At 35.6% G+C, this 25,522-nt stretch overlaps 1 protein-coding gene across 1 annotated transcript in view; it reads left to right on the top strand.

Annotated features, from left to right (window-relative positions):
- The window catches only part of LOC149926800 (homeobox protein engrailed-2a-like), a 42,435-nt gene extending 17,152 nt beyond the window's left edge, over positions 1-25,283 (top strand). Inside the window, exons 2-4 of the mRNA XM_090158330.1 lie at positions 15,361-15,366; positions 16,223-16,252; positions 23,599-25,283. Of these exons, the coding sequence (XP_090014456.1) occupies positions 15,361-15,366; positions 16,223-16,252; positions 23,599-23,933 (371 nt within the window). The 3' untranslated portion in view covers positions 23,934-25,283. The remainder of the gene's footprint in view (positions 1-15,360; positions 15,367-16,222; positions 16,253-23,598) is intronic.
- Positions 25,284-25,522: the final 239 nt, after the last annotated feature.

Here is a 25,522-nt window from a genome sequence, read left to right on the forward strand (position 1 = left end):
TTTTTTGTAACTAAACTATCTTCAACCGCATTGGAAAACCCATAATTATCTTTATTGATTATCTAAAAATCGAGTGATCTTATTCGCGGTATATATAAAAACGCATTTATTTTTTCGATAAACTTTCAATTTTAACCCTTATCCCAACGAAATCAACCCATTAGAACATTCGAACGTCAAACGATTCTATCTATATTTTTCCAAAGCACAAACTCCATTCCGACCGAATGATTTATTCATATTAAACATTATTTTATCTATTTCGCCGACCGATTTAAAATCTCGCGGCGAACTCTATTCGTACGAGAGACGGCCAGGGAATATCTATATTGGTTTCCATGGTTACCACATCCGCCCGCCCAACCTGATATTTACCCGCTTCGTCGCCAACAAACGCTTTTCTAATAAATTGAACAAAATGAATTCCCCTCTTTCAATATATAAAGGCGAGGTTGGCAAATTTTGTCGAAATCGTTTGGAAGGGCCGGGTTTTTGTAAGAAGGCATTGTATATACACGCTATTGGTCGGGTCAAACCGTTGATTGCCTCGACGACAAAGATAAACTGCTCTCGATTTGATGGTGTTTGGAATATGGTGGCTGGGTTACCCTTCGCTCGTGGATCGAAATGAAATATCGGTTCGAAGAGAAAATAGTTTTTCTTGACAATGCGCTCCGTCCTTTGCCGAAGAAGAAAGTGCACTACCCCCATTTCGCGGATCGATTATCTCTCTTGACAGAAATGGCGCTTATTGTACGGTGTACTGATGATGGTTTTCTTCGCGACGAATTCGTGATGATATCTCGCAGTCGAGATGTTCCATTTCTCCAGGTTCATCGTGGTCTTACGAAATGGTGTAAATTTTTATACGTGCCTCTGAAATGTTAAAAATATCGAGTGAAGTTCACTCTGTCAAAATTTTCAAATGCTTTTAAATAGAATTCTTGTGAAAATGGAATCGTTTAAATATGGATTAGTTTGGAGGGCTATACGATACAAATTTCACCGAAATATTTTAGATAAATTCTATATAATTGTGTTCGGAATCCTGTAGAAAATTGCTAAACTTTCTATAGATATACGGGTCATTTTTATATAGGCATTGAAAAAACTAATTATTAATTAATTTCTATATAAATACCAATAGAGAACTTTATAGAATATATACAACATTAGATTTTTTAAATAAAAACACATTTATTTTGGTTGTATATTTTGATCAATAGAAATTCTTTATGTATATGACAGGTTTTAGTTTGAAATTTAAACTAAAACAATTCAAATATTTCGGAAAGATATATATATATATATATATATATATATAATGTAAACATTGCATTTGGGTGTACCCCCACTTGATAATTTTTATACATTTCACAACCATTCTGAATACTAATTCGTGAAAAGGAAAAATAAGTATTTATATACATAGGATTGGTTTAAAATATGTCTATTAAGACTTAACAAAGCTTTCTACCGAATGACCTGGGCTACCAGGATAGATTGCCATCCGCCTATACATTTTTATAATGAAAAAGGAACAATAATAACATGTTAAGCATTCATTGGTCCATTCATTGGCTCTTTGCCAGAATTTGTTCCAATATAAATGAGTATAGCTGCCGTAGTAACTTTATTAATTTATATATCTCAAAAATTAAAAAAAAATAATATTGCGAACGGTCATTTTGGAAGCTTGACACGCCTTTTAAATTAATACAGCACTACAGAAATGTCCCTTCTAAAAATTTACTTCGACCAAGCGCGGGGTCCCCTCTTCATTTCGCGAGGAGCACGTTTTATAAATGAGATTTAGTCGTATATATAATATTACCGGCGTGTCTATTTGATTTTGCTGCTATCCAGGGCGATTTGTCAATGAAATTAACATTTCTTGTAGTATTAATTGTTTCAGGTGCGTTCCCATACTGCCAGGGACATTTTAGGGAAGGGTCATTTTGGCGCTATATCAGCATTCCAGTTGTCACGTTCCCAGAAGTTATAGCTTTGGTTCCTCGTGGCGTTCACGTAGCTACCGCGATGTGAAATATGGGAGCCAAATATATTTCCAAGTTTATCTATTTTCAACGGACATCCTCGTTGCGTGTGTACTTCGAATTGTTTAATGCGGGATTTTGGTATTCGACTATTCAGGGTTCGTACACGACCTGGAATACCTGGAAAACCTGGAAAAGTCAGAGAATATGAAAATGTTTCCAAAAGGTCAGGGAATAGTCAGTGAATTTGAAAAGGTTGCGAAAAGGTCAGGGAAACGTCAGGAAATTTGAAAAGGTTGCCAAAAGGTCAGGGAAAAGTCAGGGAATAGTCAGGGAATTTGAAAATGGTCCAAAAAAGTAAGGTAATTTTAAAATGACCCAAAAAAAATCCGACTAATAAATTTTTGAAATATGTATTAAAAATACGTAATCAATATTGTTCAAGATTCTACCTCAAAATTTTATTAATTTATTCTACAAAAATGGTCAGGGAAATTTGGTAATTTGGTCAGCGAAAACCTGGAAATGTCCGGGAATTTAATTCTGGAAATTTTGTACTAACCAGTCACAAAATTACATGATCCTATGAGATCTTTTTCAGAAACGCTTATCAGGATTCCCAGTGATCGCATATTTTCTTTTAATTATGAACTAATCCTAAATAATCCTATAATTTCATTTCTTATATTTTTAGAATGTTTTAAACATATTTATTTAATTTGGTATTTTTGGTGACCTTCTCGATCGTTTAAAAGTTAAACTATTTTTCGATATTTTAAACATATAAATAACTGCTATAAATATATTATTTAATGTTATAAATCTATAATTTATATAGTATAATAACTATATATTTTTATTGACTATTTTTTGGGAGCTCTGGTCTATTAATCTAAGATTCGCGTGGCAGACGGGATTTTTAAGCAATACATTTTTCTAACCAGTTTTCGAGCAACGAATTTAGTGATTTATTTCAAAATGTTTAAACTCTAATTTATGTTAGTAATTCTGTATATCCACTCGCATCTTGAGGAATAACTCTTATGTCAACACGTTCAAAAATGGGCTTTTTGAACCCTAACAACTAATTGTTTACTGTGTTCGAGGTAACTTACGATTGCCATTTATTTTTTCCACGTACTATCCATTGAATTTCATCAGAGAAAACCCTGTATTTCTTAATGATTAATCATATTTAAGCTACTTCACTCATAGCCCCTTCTTATAGAACTAAATATGCAAAAATTGTTTGAATATGACCGTTACTTAAAATGATCTCTTAGTCATAAATCCATCAACCCTTTAAAGATAAACACATTTTACAATATATTTATTTGCTGAAGTGCAGTTCAAACCGTGTTCTGTCCACCTCGGTGAAATAAAGTTCCAATAATGTTATAATCGACATTATTATTGACGTTCAAAGATCAGTTTTAGATATTTGACATAAAGATTGCTCTACAATTTCTAATACTTCATAATCTTTCTGTAAAAAGTAAATAGCTTCTACGATAATAAAGTCAAATTTCCCGTAATGTAATAATCGACATTATTATTGACGTTCAAAGAACAATTTTAGATATTTGACATAAAGATTGCTCTACATTCTCTAATACTTCATTCGTACGATAATAAAGTAAATAGCTTCTACGATAATAAAGTAAAGTCAGTCAAAGACAGGACATGGTGGGTAAATGGTAGATTAGTAAAATAATATTCTCATAATCAGACACGACACGAGACCAGAAGCAGAATTACCATCATGTCACAATAAGCAATTTACTCGTATAGCATCAACATCACGCCATATTTTTTGCAATTAAACCTTTCAACAAAGACATACATAAACGTGACAAAACAAACTTGGTCATCCTACCCGAGTGTCGTGTCTTATTAAGGTGCAAATGAATTTTCAGGAACATTAACGGGGCAGTCCTTAGTCCGAGTCAGAAATGACCCTTAGCAGTGGCGTCGTACGAATAAACATTAAGGACCTTAGAATATAAATCGCAACCTAACAAAAGCCGGTTGGACTATAAGAGAATAAATGTAAGCGGGGGTAGTTAGAAATGAATACATTAAAGAAGAAAGTGTGAGTGTTAAAAAGGACAGGCAGTCGGGGACTGTCCAGCGGTAGGAGGAGGTACCTCATTTGGGTAAACCCGTCACGTTTCTACGGTAGTTAGAAACGGCTCATTTTTTTCGCTTCTGGTTCAGTCCATTAAATATTCAACGCTCTTTATAATTCCGACCGTACGATTCCCTTCAATTGGCGCGGAGGTTTTTGGGCTCGAATATTCCCTAAGAAAGTAGTCCGACAATCGGGCAAGCCTCGTGTGAAGTCGCCATAAAGCTTTCTCGGCGAAAATAATACCGTTTACTTTTATACGAGGACCTCGCACGGCAGATTTGACGTCGCGCGCCGAATAAAAATGTCGTCTAGAACGTTATTTAAATGATCGCGTTTTTTTGGTCGCCCGAGAATATTAACGCTTTTCGGAGCGGTTGCCTCACGCGATTTGCCATAACGACGTTCCCGAGGAACTCCGTAACGCGTGCGGGGAAGGCTTTGTTTCGTCAGGATTTCTAGGGCTGGATCGTCTACTTATACGTGTGGATTGGTAGCGAACGGATGTGGCTATGGTTGGAAATGCTCACCCTCAGTTTTTAATTGAGTCGTTTCGGCTCAGGCGTCTACGCTTGTATTATTATTTGCTTCATTCCAACGCCGTCGCTGAATATTGAGCGAAATTATTTGACTTAATGGCTTTATTTTACTTTTAACTGTAGGTATTTACCAAATAAATAAAATACGGTAAATTAACTATCTACAGGGTGTTTCAAAAGGTTATGCAAACATTTTGAGGAGTTGTAGGGGGTGAGTTAAGAAGTATGCCTGTTTTTTTCCATTTTCATACGATGAGTTAAAAGAGTGCCAGAGAGCTGTAAAGTGTGGCCTACTAAGTAGGCTGTAACAAGCGCAAAACCAAGCAGCTAGGACTATAAATACTGTTCAAGTTTATTTTTTTAACGCTGGTTACCTCGATTGGTTTACAAAGCCTTTTTTAACTATCATACGAACCCAAACCTTAATTTTCACATTTCCCTTACAACTCCTTAACATTTTTGCATAACCTTTTGAAACATCCTGTATATAAAAAACCTATTTGTTGAAACTTGGTTGTTTAGTTTTTGGTGTAATTCCGTATAACATACTTTTTGAAAAGCTTAAATAAAACTTTTATTTGTAGATGGGTACCTTTATAAATATTTTGTTTTGTACACAATAAAAAATTGAATTTTTTAAAATTCAATAATAAGTTGCTTCGTTTGTCAAAAAAGGGGTACGTTTTTGCATCGGTTGCTAATCCAACGAAAAAACTATATACTAGTAATATAGATGGCAGGGTGACCAGACTTCCTATATTTCCTATATTTTCCTATATTTTTAATGCCTTCCTATAAATTCCTTTATTTTCACCTATTTTCCTAAAATTTCTTTTGAAAATGAAAGAACTTTTTTGTACGTGTCATAGAACATCTAGTGAAAACACTGCCACTTTCAAACACAATCTTGAATTGTGCGGGCTTTGTAAATCCTCTAAGTGATCCAATAATGCAAAAAAATTATCAATAATCTAGGTGATTCGAGTCACAGTATACCGATATGCAACAATTACCTTATTATTTTTTCCTATATTTTCCTATTTAGTGTCCTATATTTGCATAAAATTCGCCGGTTTAGTTTTCTATATTTTCCTGTAATTCGCCTCTAAAATTCCTATTTTTCCTATAAAACTTTCAAAGCCTTTCTCTGGTCACCCTGAGATGGTTTGTTAATTTACCAGAACCCTCGAGGATTCATAGACTGATTTGCTGCACGAGCCCTGGTAATTTCTCTCTTGTTGAGCCTGGGTATTATCGAAACAAGGTTACAATCTATCGGGTACAAGTCCAAATGAAGTTAATGCATCCCGTTAATTGTTACGTTTGTTTTTCATTGCCTCGATTGATTTGGGAATGAAAGGTACTTAACATGAATTTGAATGGCGGATCACGAGGTTGTTCGGGGTTGTTGTCATTAAATATAAAGCACTTAATCCGTTCTCTCGACACGGACTGAATTTGCGGTTTAATCATATGTACACACACGCGGCGCACTCGTTATCGGATTTGCCCCAAAGAAATAGTTTGATTTGGCGATGTTGTCGTTTCGTCAAACACCCTTTCGTCTTATCAGGAAGCGCGACGCTGTTCGACATTTTCATACTGTCACCCCTTTCATTCTACTACGACGCAGCGTATGCATTCGTTAGTACTGTTGTTCAATTTACAGGGATGCCACAATAAACCTGGAAAAGTCAGGGAATTTTAGGAACAAAGTTTATAAGTCAGGGAATATGAAAATGCGTCTAAAAGTCAGGGAGTTTGAAAATGGGCTTAAAAGTCAGGGAATTTTAAGAACAAGTAAAGAAGTCGGGGAATTTTAAGAACAAGTAAAAGGGTTCGGAATTCGAAAATGGGTCTAAATATCAGGGAATTTTAAGAACAAGTAAAGAAGTCAGGGAATTTTAAGAGCAAGTAAAAAGGTCGGGCAATTTTAAGAACGAGTAAAAGATAAAATGGTCAAGGAATTTTAAGAAAAAATAAAAAAAGTCGTGCAATTTTAAGAACAAGTAAAGAAGTCAGGGAGTTTTAAGAACAAATAAAAAAGTCAGGCAATTTTAAGAACAAGTAATAAAAGTCAGGGAGTTTTAATAACAAGTAACAAAAGTCAGGGAGTTTTAAGAACTAGTAAAAACATCAGGGAGTTATAAGAACAAGTAATAAAAGTCAGGAAATTTTCCGAACAAGTTAAATCAGCCTAAAAAAACAGAAATAAACACGAAAATCGTGCTCTGAAATCTTAAAATCAGTTTCTCATTTCTGAAAAAGAAATTTGAGTTTCAAAATCCCGTACGCAAAAATTGTAAATTTCGAACCCTTCGAAAACTAAACAGCAATATTAATTCACGTATTATATAAATTTAAAACTTTTACAGCAAATCTAGCGTTAGTAATCGCGTCAGAACAAAGTCCTCGATTCTTAAATTAACTCCGAATTAAATTCCCGCTTTTTTAAGTAGTGCTCGGCATTCGATTAATTTTTATCCATGAATAAAATAAGCTCGGCGATATTTAAATAATATTTATTTAAATAACCAATAGTTGAATAAAAATTGTAAAATGTTTAAATAATCGAAAGTGAATAAGCCTATTATTTAAATAAAACAAACAATTATTTAAATAAATACCACTTTTATTCAAATAAATGCTTGGTTGCGTAAAAAACATAATTAAATAAGTTAAAATGATATTCTTTTTACCAACGTTTTTTAAATAAATCGGAAAATTTGTGGATAATGAATAAACAATTCCGAGCACTATTTCTAAGTATATCAATATACTATAAATGTAATAAGATCTGTTTTATAAAATACATTAAGTGTGCAACTTCGATTATATCAGTTCGGGGGGGGGGGCCTTCTTGTTAATTCTGAATCGATGCTTTGGGCGACTGTTAGAATCGCTCAGCGGCGCGCAGTGATTCGACGTGTACAATTTAATTTCTCTGGAATTATGTCTCTCCGATTTATATGAAGTCATTATAATCCTGGCTAGTTAATGACTTTTTCTCCTCTTTCCAAACACTCCCTAATATTTCCACCCTAAGGTTAATTTACCAAGAAAATGACTCTCCTCTACCCCCCCCCCCCCCCCGTCTCTTAATTCCCGTCGCTGGTAATAGGTGTCGCTAGAAGCGGAAACTTGACTCACTCCGTTTCTGTACGCTCTGTTATAATTGGGTGGTTTCTCACGTTTTTTCGGCTACGATCAAAAAATTGTCAAATGGCGTAAAACTTTGCCCCGAGTAATTTTTGCATTTTTTTTTCGTCGCCTCAAACTTCTTTAATTAAAGGCCAAAATCCAGGTCCATTCATAATGCAAATTTATAATAAAGTCTGAAATTCTTTATTGCTTTATTTAGAAACAAGTTTAATCGCTTTAAGAAGGAAAATCTTACGTGCCAAAATATATCGAAGATGAGTTTTTTATTATTTGCACCGTGTAAGGCTTAATTAGATTTTAAATTATTAATGATATCATAAGTATATAAGATAGGTAGGTTAACGTGTCGAAGAACTTGTACAGAATATTCATACAAGTTTGCCCTATACATTTTTTAACCATTCTAATATGTACCTCTTAAAGATATGCTTAATTTTAAAGGGATACTGGAACAACGAATTTCACAGCCTACCACCAGGTTTAACGGAACTTTCTGAACCCAGAGGTGATTGGCGTTAGTTAAGTTGAAAACAATACTGTTAATGTTATTCGTTTGAGATATACGTACCTTCTTAAGCTCCCTTTGATTTTTCAAAAAACGTTCGCGAAGATAAAGTTTATTTCTTATTATTGTGATTTAAAATATATTCTGTAGAAAATAATTGGTCGAAAAATAATTAAATATTCCTTTTTTTTATAAATTTTACTCTACGGTATTGTTTGACTGGAAAATCTACCCATTGATAGATTTTATATACTCCTGATAATGTTCAAACTTCCGATTCCATAATTCATAATCAATAAAATTAATTAAATTCTAGACATCATTATTTTAATTAAATTGCACGCAATATCGACTTTCTATAATTTAATAAACGCGATCAAACTGAATTTTTGGACAAGATACGCGAAGTGAGATTTCGATTTCTGACTCCTGTTTCAGCACATGTCCGTTGTGAAGTTTGTTTGCCCAATCATCTCGCGTCAGAGCGGGTAGTGACGAACAACACATGTCCTGGTTCCCTTACGTAATATGCCATTACCGATAAATTTTGTCCCATGGGTCCCCGCCTCTCGGAAGGTTGTATTATTGAAAAAGTTCCCTCTTTAACGCGGCGAAGGGGTGTCAAAAATTTGTAAAATGATGACATTTTGACATATTCTTCTTCACGTCGCGTCGGTACTTGTCGATATAACAATCAATATTTGTATTTTTATCGCCGTCGCTGCAGTGTTAAATAGCCGAGACGTTAGCGGCAATTTAAAAGAGTACACGTGGACAAATAATTGAACTACGTTTACGAAATTTGGACTGCATTTAGAAAATTGGAGTGCATTTAATAAAATTTGGACTGCATTTAGAAAATTGGAGTGCATTTAGTAAAATTTGGACTGCATTTAGAAAATTGGAGTGCATTTAATAAAATTGAGCTCCGTTTAGTAAAATTGAACTCCTTTTAGTAAAATTGGACTGCATTCAGTAAAATTGAACTCCTTTTCGTTAAATTGAACTCCTTTTAGTAAAATTGGACTGCATTCAGTAAAATTGAACTCCATTTAGTTAAATTGAACTCCTTTTAGTAAAATTGGACTGCATTCAGTAAAACTGAACTCCGTTTAGTTAAATTGAACTCCTTTTAATAAAATTAGACTGCATTTAGTAAAATTAGACTGCATTCAGTAAAATTGAACTCCATTTAGTAAAACTGGATTATGTTCAGTAAAATTGAACTCCGTTTAGTAAAACTGGACTATGTTCAGTAAAATTGAACTCCGATTAGTAATGTTGGCCCCCGATTAGTAAAACTGGACTTAGTTTAGTAAAATTGAACTCCAATTAGAAAAATTGTCCTCCTATTAGTCAAACTGAACTTAGAACTCCTTTTAGTAAAACCGAACTCCTTTTAGTAAAACTGAACACCTTTTAGTGAAATTGGAGTCTGTTCAGTAAAATTGAGCTCCATTTAGTAAAATTGGACTGAACGCTATGCGGAGAAAATGATTGTAATTTATATTTTTCAATTTCTTTTCAATGGGCAAAAATTATTCACTTCTCAATTTTACTACTCAATCTACTACAAAAGATTTGGAGATTTGTACGCGTGGTTTTCGATAAATCAGGACCGGATATTGTGATTTTAAGAGACCACTCAATTTTCTTGGTAAAAAAGTGTCCCATTCGCAAGCGTGTAAAATATTTCGCGAAAAAAAATCCAGCCACTACCACATCATTCCAGATTCCAGTACATTTCTCACTACGTATTTATCATGAGAAAAACAAGTCCTCTATCAGGGAGTAAACCATTTAAACCCATATATATCCTCTAAAACACTTTAAAACCTTATCAATTAAGCGCCGTAAATCAATCGGCGGTCGACCCGCTTTTATAGATAGCAATTAATCAATGGAATTAAAAATAATCTCCCTTTTAAAACTGGCCGTGTGCGATATCCCCGAATAAAACCCGAAGAAGGTGGTGCAAACACGCGTTTTATTCGTGCATTTTTAAATACGCACGAACGCCAATTAGTAAATTTTTAATTATTTTCACCGCAACACTAAGTCACCGAATGCAGAAGTAATAAAAAATATTTTACCACGGGAAAATGAATCTCAAGAAACCCCTTTTAGTGGGACTTCACGGGCGTGCAAATTGGTAATCACGCGTTCGAGGCGCCCCCACCGACCGTTTCTGGCGTTTCTTTTCCCGACGCGAGGCGAGACGTATTGGCCGTAAAATCGTCTAAAAAGGTTTCGACGTCTTTACGAGCTTTAAAACGTCCCTAATTCCTTTTGTGTTTCTGCGGGGCCTTCTCGTTAGGGAGCGCTGGCGACGCTATACTCCGTTTATTACGCGTCCCCGCCACCAGGGGGAGGGGGCCTATAAAATTCGCCCGCCATTCTCATCCGTATAGGGCTTCTAGCTTTCTCGAGATAAGTTAGCGGCCGAGTACACCGTGATATTTATTAAGGTCAGCCAAGGTGATTATTTGCGATTCGTTCCGCGTCCACGCCATGGCTCGGGTCCTCCTCCCGCCCGCTCAAGGCACCGCAGACTCGTTCGGGATCTCAAGTAGATTCTTGTTAATGCCTATCATGCTTTCTCGGCACTGACCAACAATATGGCCGCTTGTACCAAACATAAGAAATGTTACTGTTATTCTTTGCACTCGTTATCGTCATGGCCCACTTTACGGTTTAACTTATGGCCCTGATGGAATTGCTGCGGATCGCGATGACGTATTTCGGTTTGTTTTTTTTTGCAAATCTTATCCGCGAGTGTGGAACGTAAAACCTTTTAGGGATTTGTTACCATCATTTTGGTTTTTTCCGCAACTCGATTGTTCCAACCTAGTAAATTCTAAATAATTAAGTTTTCTGTTTTTGATTTACATTATTTCTTATGGTGATGGTAAGTGCTGCTTACTGGTATATCTCATCGACGAAAGTAGGCGTACAATTCCCATTTATAAAACAATTTACTTATTTAACTCGAAATTTAAAAAATTGGCGTTTACTAGCAGAGTTGCCACACGTCAGGGAAAACAGGGAAATTAAAAAAATTGGCGTTTACTAATCAGGGTTGCCACACGTCAGGGAAAACAGGGAAATTAAAAAAATTGGCGTTTACTAGCAGGGTTGCCACACGTCAGGGAAAACAGGGAAATTTAAAAAAATTGGCGTTTACTAGCAGGGTTGCCACACGTCAGGGAAAAGAGGGAAATTTAAAAAAAAATGGCGTTTGCTAGCAGGGTTGCCACACGTCAGGGAAAACAGGGAAATTTAAAAAATTGGCGTTTACTAGCAGGGTTGCCACACGTCAGGGAAAACAGGGAAATTTAAAAATGGGCCTAAAAAGTCAGGGAAACGTCAGGGAAATTAAAGAATTTGTAAAAATTCAGGGAAAGTCAGGAAATTCAATTTCATCTTGGCAGTTTTTGAAGGTAATTTTACTCTAGATCTATGACAAATTCTATGATTATCATTTATTTCCTTGAAAGTTTGGCTAATTTTTTCAACATTGCAATAACGTTTTTTTAGGAATATAAGTCCATTCAAATTTATTAATTTCTGATAAAAGTAAAATATAAAATTAAAATTTGACCTTAAAAAGTCAGGGAAAATCTCTTTAAATGGTCAGGAAATAGTCAGGGAAATTGAATCTCAAAAGTTTGTGGCAACCCTGACTAGGTTTTTCCACGAGACAACCTAACTTACATTCCGATTTTAAGCTAAATGAAGGAGTCAGTCCCTCTAAAGAATTCTTGGTCCTAGGGGGTAAAAGTAGATAATAAAATCGCAGAAAGACCTCGTGAGTGAATAATAAAATTTATTATTTTTAGACCAATCTGTGTCCAAAAGGTAAATAAATTATACGCAAGCTCTTAAAAATTTTCACCTAGCCTATACATACTGAAAAATGGCTAAACCATAATGTTCCAAATCACCCTAATTAAGCTAATTCTATATATTATATCCAGTAAAGAAAATTTATTTTGTTTACATCCATAATGCAATCGTATAAAAAAGATAATTCTTTATGCTGCGGAATAAACTAAAAAAAATGATCGATAAAATTTTTATTACCACCGAAGGAGGCTTATGATAACGTAGCATTATAAGGACATGGAATTATGGCCAAATAATAACAATAAGAGGCTATTCAATAATCGGTCAACAATACCTCTATTTATTTTTGTATCAAAAAAAATAAGCAAAACCATTAAAGTTTATTTTTTCCCTTCTTATGGTCTTACAATTCTTTATCTTCCCTATTTTTTCCAACTTAGTAAAGACCCCAAGCGGAGATTTTTGAAAGAAGAATTATCTATTATCGGGGGGGGGGGGGGGTAACGTTTAAAGAAGAGGAGATCCAGGTAAAGCATCCGAGGGACCCCCGGACAAAAGAATCGAAGAGGGGACTTGGGGGGCGGTAACAAAAAAAGGTATTTTACGTTAGACTAAACGTTCAAATCGATCTATCGGGTACGAAATGGACAAACAAGGAACCATTTGTAAAGGCACTTAACGATCCAGTCGCCCTCTGGTGGGCTCGCTTTCTTTACCTTTTATTTCGTATTCTTAGCGATGGAGGGGCCGAAGCTTTTCAACGACACCGCTGTGTGTCGCTTATCCACTATGGCGGCCTTCAATAGCGCCAACTTGTTTTTTTTTGACCGACTAATTTGATACTATTCGCGACTAAGAAACGGTATCGACTGCACCCCGTTTCCCGTCTTTTACCGACGTATTAAGTGACTATAAAGGAGGAGATTGCGATAAAAAAATTCTCCCATTGGCAGTAGCTACTCTAGCGAGTAATTGGTTATAGCCGTATCAACTGTACCAGAAATACGAAGAACGCAGTAGCGGCATGGGCAATTGCCCCCGTGTCAAAACGTTTGGTTTAATCGAGCGTGGGTAACGTTGCCTTTTGCTACACGACGTCCCCTTCCCGTGAAAGAGAACAATTTTATGTTGGTCTAGGGAGTGCTTTTTTCTTATTTTGTCAACCCTACTCGAATGTATATCGCTGATGGCTAAAGTCGCGTGCGTATGACATTGTTCGGGACCATTGTCACGATAATTCCGTGTGTTTCGAAGAAGATAAGGCTCGTATCGAACGAGTAACGCTGCAAAAATGTCTTCATATTCGCTTAATGGATTGTTATTGATAGTTTCGGAAGTCCCGACCGAACTTAATGCCATCTATGATTCTGTGATCCGTGGTAGAACACCATCACGTTGGTTCGTGATACTTACCCGTGTTACAACAACAAATCGTTGATACCTGTTACAAAGTTGGTTCATTTTGCAACACCGAAATGTTGGTTCATGTTACACCGCCCAAACGTTGGTTCGTGTTACAACACCAAAACGTTGGTCCATGCTACAACACTGAAACGTTGGTCCATGTCACAACACTATATAATGTGGGTTTACGTTACAAAACTTAAAAGTTGGTCCACTTGACAACACTTTAAAGTTGGTCCACTTGACAACACCATAATGTTAGCAACGTTCGCAATTCCCCGTAGTCACCGCGCTAAATATTTCCTCATTTACCTTGTCTATTTTGATCTATTTTTACGTAACCTAGTGAAACCGAATTATAAATGAATTGGTTGTAAGGAATTATTTATAAATGCACAAAGCCATTTAACATAATGACGTATTAGTCGAAACAAGAGTCCATCGCTGATTAAAAAGCTTTATACAATTAGTGAGAAGAAACACGACTTCAATTAAGTAAACGAAGCGATGATTGCGTATTTTTATTCCCTATAAAAACATAATATTTGTTTCGGTCTGGTAATTACATTCAATAAGATGCTTTTTTATTTTTACTTAATTCGTAAAAATAAGCCATTTTTAATTTCGTTTATTCCATTCCTCGATAAAAAAGACGAAACGCAAGAAATGTATCTAACGCGAAATGTGGAAATTTCAAGTTTCCCCCCTTTTAACCCCCCTTGTAATTCACCTCTTTCGAAGGCAAAAGCGAGCAAAAAGGGAGAAGAATTACCTGAAAACCTTACTTTGATAGATTACCCCATCAAGCCGCCTTTGTTTTTGTAGTTAGGTAACCCCGAATGAACGTATTTTTTAAAAAAAATAGAGGTTACCTAACTATATTAGGAAAAAGGGAGGGCGTGGTAAAGTTTGCTCCGATTTAGGCGGCGGATATCCCTTCGGGTAACCAGGTGGAACGGAGTTTGAAAGGGAGATGGTCGGTATCTGCCCCCCGTTCCTCTGTCGGGGATGATTTGGGGGCGGCGGTCCTGTCTCGCCCCTCCGTGTTACGTCGCTTTCTCTTCATCTATCGGCAAGCCGCAAGGATCAGATCGTCGGCCCCGGGCCCGGACCACCCAAGTTGACGGCTTCTCTTTTGCTGGCTTCAGATGCAAAAAACGAAACAAAATGAAGTATGAGAAATGCCTGATAGACGCGCTGCTATTAGGAGTGGAATGTTTTAACGCCATCTCTTGACGAGTTTTGACTTTGCCTTTTAATGATTGTTCGCGTGAATGGAGAGTATACAGCGGGGGGAGTCAACAGGGGGGGGGGGGGGGGTGCGCCTGGGTTTAACTGGTACCTGTTTCGACTTGCCTAGACCAAATATTGTTATTATTTTTCGGTAATGTGTTAAAAATTAACCGCTTCTACCACGGGGAATATTTTCTTAAATTTGAATATTTTTAATTAGTTTATTTAAATACCAGTTTTGAAATTATGTTTAAAAATGATGGGTTGTAGCGCTATGCTTTACTTGTTAAACTTGTTAAAGATTTTTTGAAGGTTTAGGAGACTTATTTGAATTTAAGATTTTAAATTTAGTTGTAATTTTAATAAGTTAAGTTAGGATAAACCACCTATTTCCAGACTTCCCGCACGGTACTGATGAGTTCAAACCGGTCTACCGTTGGAATTTCTGGTTATTTTATTTATTTTTTTAATTTACTTTAATTCTCGAAGATCTATTTGATCCGAGTTTCGCGTTTTTTGTTTTCTCGAAGACCTATTGGGTGCGAGTTATTAGTAAGTTTTTTAATTTCTTCAAATTTGTTTAGGATTTAGCTATATTATCCCTTTTAATTATGGACTTATCTACTTTTTCGCGTAATTTTAATAAACTGACTATGCTTCTGGAAGGTGATTCTAGGTGGAAGCACCTTCGAGCGATTCGTTTGGACTACGTCTGCCATCTATTAGTGGAAATATTTATTAAAATAAACAATATTCAAAATAACAAAGTCACCAGAAAATCGTTGTAGATGTTAAATTTGAAAAAGCAAATAATATAAAGAAATATTACTCTATTTCTATCAAAAACGGACCCTTTTTACCAGTAGTTTCATAAAGCAAAGAATATTCAACTGTTTGATTAGTTGATTTTTTATATATCGAGGGGGTTAGCACTATATTAATCAGGTATACAAACCGTAGGTAATCACGAAATATCACCCAAGAAAATCACTGGAAATCACCGAAATAATGGGAAAAATAACAGACAATCAGAGTAAAAGTGTGATAAATCACTGGCAATCACGGAACACTTGCGAGAAATCAACGAAAAACACCAACGTGTTGTATTAATTTTATAAAATATATTTTAATTTTAATTGGCTGATCAACGTTTTCAGCGTTTAGTTTTGCCTTTGCACGATAGGTGGAATTTTAATAAAATTTTAGTTTCGCAGAAATGAAGACTAATTTCGCGATGAATCCCCGGTTTTACCAAAAACGGGGTACGTTCATTAACGGACCTAACTGGTATGGATAAATTCACGAATCAGTTTCCGGTGTCGAAATTTCCCCGGATTCCGCCAAAAATGCATTTTTCATCATTTCTGCCTAATTAGGGAAAACGATGGCCAAACGCGACCATCCGTAGGACCTCAACCATCTACCACCCACGAAAGAGGCCACGCTAACTATATGGTAATCGTATCACCCACGAGGGGTTCCGTAAAATACGCCAAAAACAGCGAAAATTTCCGCTCCAAAATAGGTTATAAATATGGAATGGAAATAAACGTAACGTTAAACCAGATAACGGTAAATTACCGGTGTTAAATAATCTACACCGAAAAATATGCTTATTTGACATTTCCCGAGATGAATTATGTTCTACCCGAAGCGGGATGACTCAGGCGGGTGGTCCTACACCGAATCATTATTCCACCTCGGGTGGTGTACCCCTTTTTTCTACAATCTGCATATTTCAATTACTAAATTTCCCATTTTTACTCGCCAATTGATCCTACTAAAGCTCTATTCGCACTAGACCACAATTTTGGGAAACAATTTTGGTCAAAACCGAGTTGCTACTTCTGAACTGAATACCAAAATCAAAAATTACCAAAAAAAATCTCGATGCGCTTGTGGAAAAGGGGCGGATATCGAAATATCAAACTATCGATTTGGTAAGTTCAATTTTAAGTAATGTTACGCTAAATCCGCTATTTTAGTTAATTCATAAACTAAATGCTTAAGTGGATATAAAATATCTGTTTATTTTTGGTGCCCAAAACTTAAATTGGCACCATCAACCGTACGTCGAAGCATTTCATTAAAATCACTGACGTCGTCATTACAGACCGCCACGATTTTTAATTTGACCAATACTATCGATAGTCTGATATTTCGATAGCAGCCACATCTCCACACGCGCATTGTCATTTTTGACGGATCATGATTTTTTTGGTCATTTTGATTTTTACAGAATAGCCTCCCAGATTTCTGATTGTCAAGGATTTCCTTCGATAAGTTAAATTATACTATACTATTCTCCACCACACTCCCCCCCCCCTCCCTTTCGGCTTTCCGTTGCTATGCAACGCGTTTTGAAATTTTTAATGTTTAGGCTTAGTTTCTCTTTTTGATATAACAGTCGCCAGCCAGATTTCCCGCACGGTACTGATGAGTTCCAAATAGAACGAAACCGGTCTACCGTTGGAATTTCTGGCTATTTTATTTAGTTTTTATGTAGTTTATTACTCGAAGATCTATTTGATCCGAGATTCGCGTTTTTTGTTTGCTCGAAGACCTATTGGTACGAGTTATTAGTAAGTTTTTTTTAATTTATTCAAAAATTTGTTTAGGATTTAGCTATATTATCCCTTTTAATTATGGACTAATCTACTTTTTGGCGTATTTTATCATCCAAAGATTTCCTTCGATTTTTTCGATTCCCAGTAATTTTATGATATCGGAATAATCTTTTAAGATTTCCATGAAAGATTTCCCATTTTTGGTCGAAACGATGATTTCCTGAATGTTTTACTAATTGCCCAAGATTTCATTTCAATTCCCAGTAATTTTATGATTTCGATAATAATGTGGTGTGAATTGAGGGGAAAACGTCCAAGGTTTAGCTCCAATATTTAAATCTAATACTTTCCAACCAATCCCTTTGATTAAGATATTAATAATGCCTTCCCTTTTTATGGTAAATTGACACATTTGGTTGTAGTAGAGACATTTTTCTGCTAATACGAACTACGAGTTACTTATTACATATATAAATAAATATTTGTACGTCGAAACTCGATGTACTTAATAAAACCAGCCTTTTGTTGTAAAATGTCTTCTCTAACTGTCAAAGTGCAAGGATGACACTAGTTAAAGGTAGTAGGAACTTGATCGAACAATCGTCTGCTAACAGTGCCACGACTTATTATAACAACATTATTATTATCAACTAAGCTAATACCCAAGGAACCATCGTAGGCCTAAGTCTTCGAGCGAGTTTTAAAGCCATTTATTCAGACATCGTTGACCACCAACAATATGAAATTCGTTAAAGGTTTTTATTCATATATCCTATATAAAAAGCAAAATTTAGCCAACGATAACAGATTGCTAAACGTCCCTAAAATATCTTTAGAATATTGGACTGAAATATTAAACTGAGATCCACCTTCAATATGGTAGTTCATATATCCTATAAGAAGCAAAATTTAGCCAACGATAAAATATTGCTAAACGTCCCTAAAATATCACTAGAATATTGGACTGAAATATTAAACTGAGATAACCTTCAATATGGTAGTTCATATATCCTATAAGAAGCAAAATTTAGCCAACGATAACATATTGCTAAACGTCCCTAAAATATCACTAAAATATAGAACTGAAATATTAAACTGACAGTTCATATATCCTTTAAGAAGCAAAATTTAGCCAAACGTTAACATATTGCTAAACATTCCTAAAATATCACTGGAATATTGAACTGAAATATTAAAGGGCAACGCAAGTGGTCATGCAGGGGGGAATTATGTTTTCTTCAACAAGCCGTTAGTAGGTTTTCCAAGGATGATTTTATACAGCGCGAAAGCCTTATTCTCCTTGGTGTAGCCACGTGGCGCAATTTCGCTCTCATTCGCGAATTTTTCGATTTTCTTCGCTGAGTCAGCTCGCAATCAACGAACCCAAGAATTTAGGCCTAGCTTAATTTATTTATTATGGAGAAAAGAACTGGGTTAGTTTCCGAGAGTTGGACTTTGATATTTTCGATTTAACAATGTTTTGGAATAAAATTATTTGTTAATTGAATATTTTTAATTATGGAAGTTGAAACATTAGGCCTTGGACGCGGTAAATCTCTGCCGCTAGCCTCACATTGGATTAAGAAAATTCAACACCACACACACTCCTATATCCCGTCTCCCTTAACAATTTCCCTATTATTATACCCCGACAGAATATTTATCTTTTTTTATTACATTTATTTTGTAGACATTTAGGATCCAATTTGTCGGTAAGCACGGAGACTTCACTTTCCTCGGCCATTTTCGCGACCAAAGAATGCATGGATTTTGCGTAAAAACCGCGAGAGGCGCATTTATACAAAATAAATTCGGCAAATATGGTTCTGCTACAGAGGGAAAGGCTATGGCAGATAGCGCATGCGCAGTCGTTCTTTTTATCTTGCGTTGCCCTTTAAACTGAGATCCAACTTCAATATGGTAGTTCATATATTCTTTATGAAGCAAAATGTAACCAACTTTTCGTGGCGCGTGTGAACGTGAACGCTACGTCTTCAGTCGAAAATTGCGCTCACCGATAAAGTAGGGTTCGTGTGAATAAGGCTGCAATGTGGATCTCCTCTCAGCAACTCATCGCTTTCGTAGAAAAAGAGAGAATGGTTTGTGGCGAAAAAGGGAAAAACAAATGAATGATGAGAATCGTGAAAACGCAATTTCGGGGGTTCGCGGCCGAAAAGGAATTAGCGCCGATGTACGTCTCAGTTCATTAACAGAGCCCCCTGGTGGGGAAAAAAGTACAGTGATCAACCAGATGCCCTTTTCGAGCAGTGAATTCAACGAATTAAATCTCGAACGCTGATGGCTGCGGGTTAAAAGAAAGCGAATTGTTCGAATTCGTGGCTTAATTAAATTTGCCGCTGAAAGAAATCGACTAAAATGGTTTATTTCCATTAGAGAATTCTGCAATTTAATCGGCGTATAAAATATATAATGACCTTATCAATTAAATTCAGAACTGCGTGTTACCAAAAGTGGATAAAATTTATCGTTGAAAGAAGTTTCCATTTCCTTATACCGACAATGTTATTCGCTTTATTAAAAAAAAACTTATCGGAAGGTAAAATAATGGTTTAAGGGGGGAAGACTACAGTGGCCATTGTCTACTTTCGCGCTATTTCAAGCTGAACTCTTTTAATTTTGATTTTTAAATTGTAAAATTAATATTGAAGTGTAGAACAGCTTCTTGTTTAGTGACTAAAATGATTTTGATAATTTAAAATTTAAAATTAATTAAGTTATTACGTTTTAATTCGGATCCCCTGAGCTAAATAAGTTGGGAAAGCGCCCAAACTACCCTTTAGTTAGGACCTTATACCTCGTTAACTATTAATATTATAATTACCAAAATTATTTTAAGCACTATAGAGGAAGATTCAGCCTAATAATAAAAATATAATTAAATTATGCAATTGTTAAAACAGAAACGTTCAGCTTGAACGAAAAAGAGGCTTTTACTGTATTCTTCCCCCTTAAATAAATAAATAAATAAATAAATAAATAAATAAAATATCTTCTTTACATCGTTTTAAAAATCTTTAAAATCTGGAGGGCGTTCAAACCTAACAAATTCAATTTTAAAGTTTTTAAACAATAATTTTTTTGGAATGCAAAATCGTGTCTCGTTTATTAATCAATTATAATTATACACATTAAACCATTACTTTCAAAATATGTAATTAGTTACTTTCAAACTAATGGTAATAGTAAGTGTAGGTAGCTCTGGGCTCGCGTGCATGAAGGTCTTGCCACCACCCTCCTAAGCATTTTTAATATCTTAATTAAAGCAAGTGGCGGCTCCTGTCTAGTTTCATTATCTCCCACTAGATGTCGTTAACGTATAAATCCCAACAAGTTGAGTGAGCATCAAAATCTAGCCTAAAAGGTGTGGCAAATTGGGAACTTCTGCCGTTGATTGGCTTTTCGGAATCACGTGATTATTACTTTATTAAACACGTGGTTTCGGGAAGCAATAGATCGCGGACAACTTGACTTTGCTTTAAGTCCTCGGAAGGTGCTGCCACCTAAAAGCGCTTTTAGAATCATTTTTGTAAACTTTTTTTACTTTTTTTTAAGTATAAATTAGCAACTCATAAATTTCCCCATTGAATTGCGAAAAGCCGAATTTTTAATTTCCACCTTTTTAATTATAGTGGCAAATTTTGAAGGAGTCGATAAAATAACGCTTTATCTTATTTAAGAATCTGACGTGATAGAAATAATTAAAATTCCTCATTTTTCGCGTAAAATAAATTAAGAAATAAATATATTTTTTGTTCCATCTTATTAACGCGGACATAAATCGTACGTAGAATATATTGAATAATACTTTTTTTCTGACAAGCCGTTCGGTGAAAATTAAGAGGGAAAAGGGTTCAAAAACACAAAACAAAAACCAGTTTTTGTTAAGTATTAGGGCTGGACACAATCAAAAAAGGAGCCGTCAGTCATTGTCAAAGAATTTAAAAAGCGTTCGTTCTTCTCGTAAAATAAAGTTAAGAATTAAGCATCTGCAGTTTGGAAATGGAACGCTTTAATGGCGCTTTTTTTGGCAAACGACCGTCTCTCCCCCATCGGTTTCCTGTTCATAACTCATAAATAAATGTACATACTCTTGTCCTTTTAAAAAAGCGCTATGTATTTTATGAACCCTTTGGGGATGCTATTTCGGTGTTGGGTTTAAAGTACCATGTCTTTGCGATATGGTTATAATTTATATTATCTGATGATGATCGAGCATTTAATTATATTTCCAATTGGTTGCGTCAAGAAATTCAAGATTCATGAATGTATTGCCGCGTCTGTACGTAGCCTCTGATTTCATGATACCCGGAAGATAAACTCCGCCTATACACGTAGAGACAGCCTGCGATTGAACCGGAGTGTCTTCCCCCTTATTACGTGAACGGAGGAGAAGATTACGCGTTGAAAGGTGGATGGGCGTCCTTATAATTCCGGGGCGTGGTTTTAATTCCGGGGCATCATGTATCCTCTGTTCCCCGTGCCATTTCTACCATGATAAGTATGCCACGAAATTGCGTAATTGGTGGGTTGATTTCATTTTAATTTGTCAAGTTTTGAGATGGACTAGGTTTTTTTTTGTTTTGTAATTGGAAAATATATTTTTATTCCTTTTTTTTGGGAGGCCTGCGCGTGGGGTGATAATTATTTTCTTGAGCCGGATTCGCATGGCTGCTTTTAATCTCTCTAATTGCGCGGAACAGAAGGTGTCCGAGGGTGAAATTGGTGTTTTACCTATAGCTATCAATTATTTTTGTCCACTTCACTTTTTACCGCTCTCACTAATGCCACTGAATGATAGAAAACGAACGTGAATCGTCAGCCGAGATTTCATACTTAGAAATTCTAAAAGAAAGTTCTTTGCGTTTAAGGGGGAAGACTAGCTACAGTGGCCATTGTCTACTTTCGCGTTATTTCAAGCTGAACTCTTTTAATTTTGTATTTTACCTTATAAAATTAATATTTAAGTGTAGAACAGCCTCTTGTTTAGTGACTAAAATAATTTAGACAATTTTAAATTTGAAAGTAATTAAGTTATTACGTTTTAATTCGGACCCCCGGAGCTAAACAAGTTGGGCAAGCGCCCAAACTACCCTTTAGTTAGGACCTTACATTTCGTTAACTATTAATATTAGAATTATCAAAATTATTTTAAACACTAGAGACAGATTCAGCCTAATAATAAAAATTAGCAGCAGAAACTCTATAATCGGCTATGAATGATATTTTATTTAAAGGAATATTGTGGAATTTTTTTTAACAATGTTTGCCGTGAAATGGGCATTAGAATTAGGTCTATTCCCAAGTAAAGGGATTGAAAATAAGACTAAATTTTAAGTCTATTTTAGTTTATTAGAAAAATGCGGGTTAAGACATATTTAGATAAATTTTGCTATTGCAAGGGAGAAGTTTATTTTACAGGGCCGACGCGGCCATTAGAGACCTATTAGTAAATTATAATTATAATTATAATTCAATATAAGTTTTTAAATAAAGCATTGCTTGAAACAATTAGTTGATTTTGTAATAAATAAGTAACTTATAAATAATAAAATAATAATAATAATCAGCTAGGCTAATACCCAAGGCACCACCTTAGGCCTAAGTCCTGTATATATAAGTGTAAATTAGTCACACCATAAGTATATAATATTGTTAAATAAATAATTTAGAACGAAAAACTGCATGGCAAACCTGTTAAAATAGCGTCTGCTTCACCATGTTCCACGCGCAAGCTTCCGAAAACCGCCGCTTGAGGGACTAACGCCAAATAGTGAACCACTCTTTATACCTAAATATATATAAAAAATAAACTTATCTGAACCTGGTTTTATAAGCTTTGTATGTAAAGGGTATTAATCATTATGGCATTGATTTTTGTTACAAGTCTTAGTCGATAATCAAAATAACGGTCGAAAACGCCGTCGATCAGCTTAGTAAAATATTCCGACGACGCAAAAGTCCGCCATTTTCGGTGTGGAGAAACGGTACTGCCAGGCACAAATACTGCCATTAAAAAGCAGCGTTGCCAGATTCAGATTATTTGGTTTGAAACCGAAAATGGCCAACTTTCGTTTTCCCGTCAAATTAATGTAGTATCGACTAGGACTACATGCCATATAAACTCGACAACGTAGTTGAGTAGATGAAATAAAATGCACTAATTATGACATGTGTTTTTTCGATTTTATTGGCCCAGGTCCCCGGTCACGGCGCATGAAGAAAAAAGAAAAGAAGCCCGACGAGAAGCGCCCTCGTACGGCGTTCACGGCGGAGCAGTTGGCCCGTCTGAAGCAGGAGTTCCAAGAGAACCGCTACCTGACCGAAAAGAGACGCCAGGACTTGGCCAAAGACCTAAAGCTGAACGAGTCGCAGATCAAGATCTGGTTTCAGAATAAACGGGCCAAAATCAAAAAGGCCAGCGGTCAACGCAACCCGCTGGCCTTGCAGTTGATGGCTCAAGGCCTGTACAATCACAGCACCGTGGCCATGGATGGCGAAAACGAGGAGGATGACTCTATGGACAAATCCTAGAATTTTTATATAAAAAAAAACAAACGTGTAAATTATAAACCAAAAGGACATTTAACTCCTTTCGCTATAATCCTTAATTTATTTCCTAAAGAAAAAACGAACCAAAATATATATTGTCCTCGATATTTTATTTATCTATAAAATCGATCCCCCATTTTTGGAACGAAACGATATATCGCAAATGATATCATCAAAATTTTCTCTAAAAATATCTCCTCGTTCGAAGAGAAATTGTTTTATACCAAATAATCGCGGGACTATATATTACATTTCGCGACGCGCGATGTCAACTTTGTCGGAACTACAAACCAAAGTAAAACAGTAACGAACTTTGCGCGAAATGATACTCGGATACTCGCTACCGGATGATACCACAGCGAGATACCGACCAGTGGGGTAATTGACCCGCTACCGGGGTTCCTCCACGAGTCACAAAAATAATATCTTCTATGAGCAATATTATATAAACAAATATAAATTTTAGATAGAGAAGAAAACTACAAAACAAAATGGCCCTAAAATTGTTTTAGGTGACAAATCACTACTGGCTTTCGCTGTATATCCTTTCCTTAATTATCAATTGCCTCAAAACAAAATGGATTGAAATCACGCTAAAAATTGTCAAGGTACAAAATTTAAATATACGGATAAGAATCACTATCGTACGATGTTTCACCACCAATCGCGGTTTTAAAATCATGTATAAAAAATCATCCCAATGTTCCCAATAGTCGACCTACGTTTAAATATTTCTTTAAGTTCCGCGAAAATTGGGTAGATGGCGACATGATCGAAAGTACCCCTTTGCCGTATTGAAGATGATGCTTCCGTAGAGCACGAGGTTGTTGGTGCCGTCATCTATAGGCAATTTTCGTACTGAACAGCCGGCCTTGCTTCTCGACTCTATTTGCAAATTTCGTTCTTTATGAAATTATTTCGCGTTAAAATGTAAAACCCCAAACTAGTCAAAAAATAAAAATGGATAGTGGTATAGCGCGCTTTTTCGTATATACGTTTTACCGTTGTGGTTTTTGCTTTTCTACGTTTAAATCGGCCAGTATACCGGGCCTTAATCAGTAAAAAAACCAAACCACAGGCCTGGCCAAAACAACGGCGATATTTTTTCCCACAAATTTTTCCCCTAGTTAATATCATTTGTATAAATTTTCCGGTAATTTTTATTAATCGCCTGGCAACCATGTTTTGGCGCAATGTTACAAAATGGCGCCGACGACATCGCTTTGTATTATAGAAAATGTAAAAAGTATCTTATTTTTCGGACTGTTCAACTGTATTTTTTGTTAATAACCAGGTCTTATGAAAACAAAACAGTTCCGAGAGAAACAGTGAATTTCCCTGTGATTCAAATTAAAAAAAATGAAACTTGTAAGTTATAATTCTAATTTTATTTTATTCATTAAAACTAGATATAAGCCTATTGTTATCTATAGGGCCTATATTGTTTCAAAAATCACGGACCAGCCCACGATAAATGTGGTTTTGAAACGCGCGAAAAATGTGGTTCCAACGACCGAAGCATGTTGGGTGTAACGACTATATGCGTGAAACGACTTAACCATCATCATAAA

This window comes from Leiobunum rupestre, chromosome 9 (genome assembly GCF_980474605.1).
Source record: "Leiobunum rupestre chromosome 9, qqLeiRupe1.1.hap1, whole genome shotgun sequence".
In the NCBI taxonomy this organism is placed as follows: Eukaryota; Metazoa; Arthropoda; class Arachnida; order Opiliones; family Sclerosomatidae; genus Leiobunum; species Leiobunum rupestre.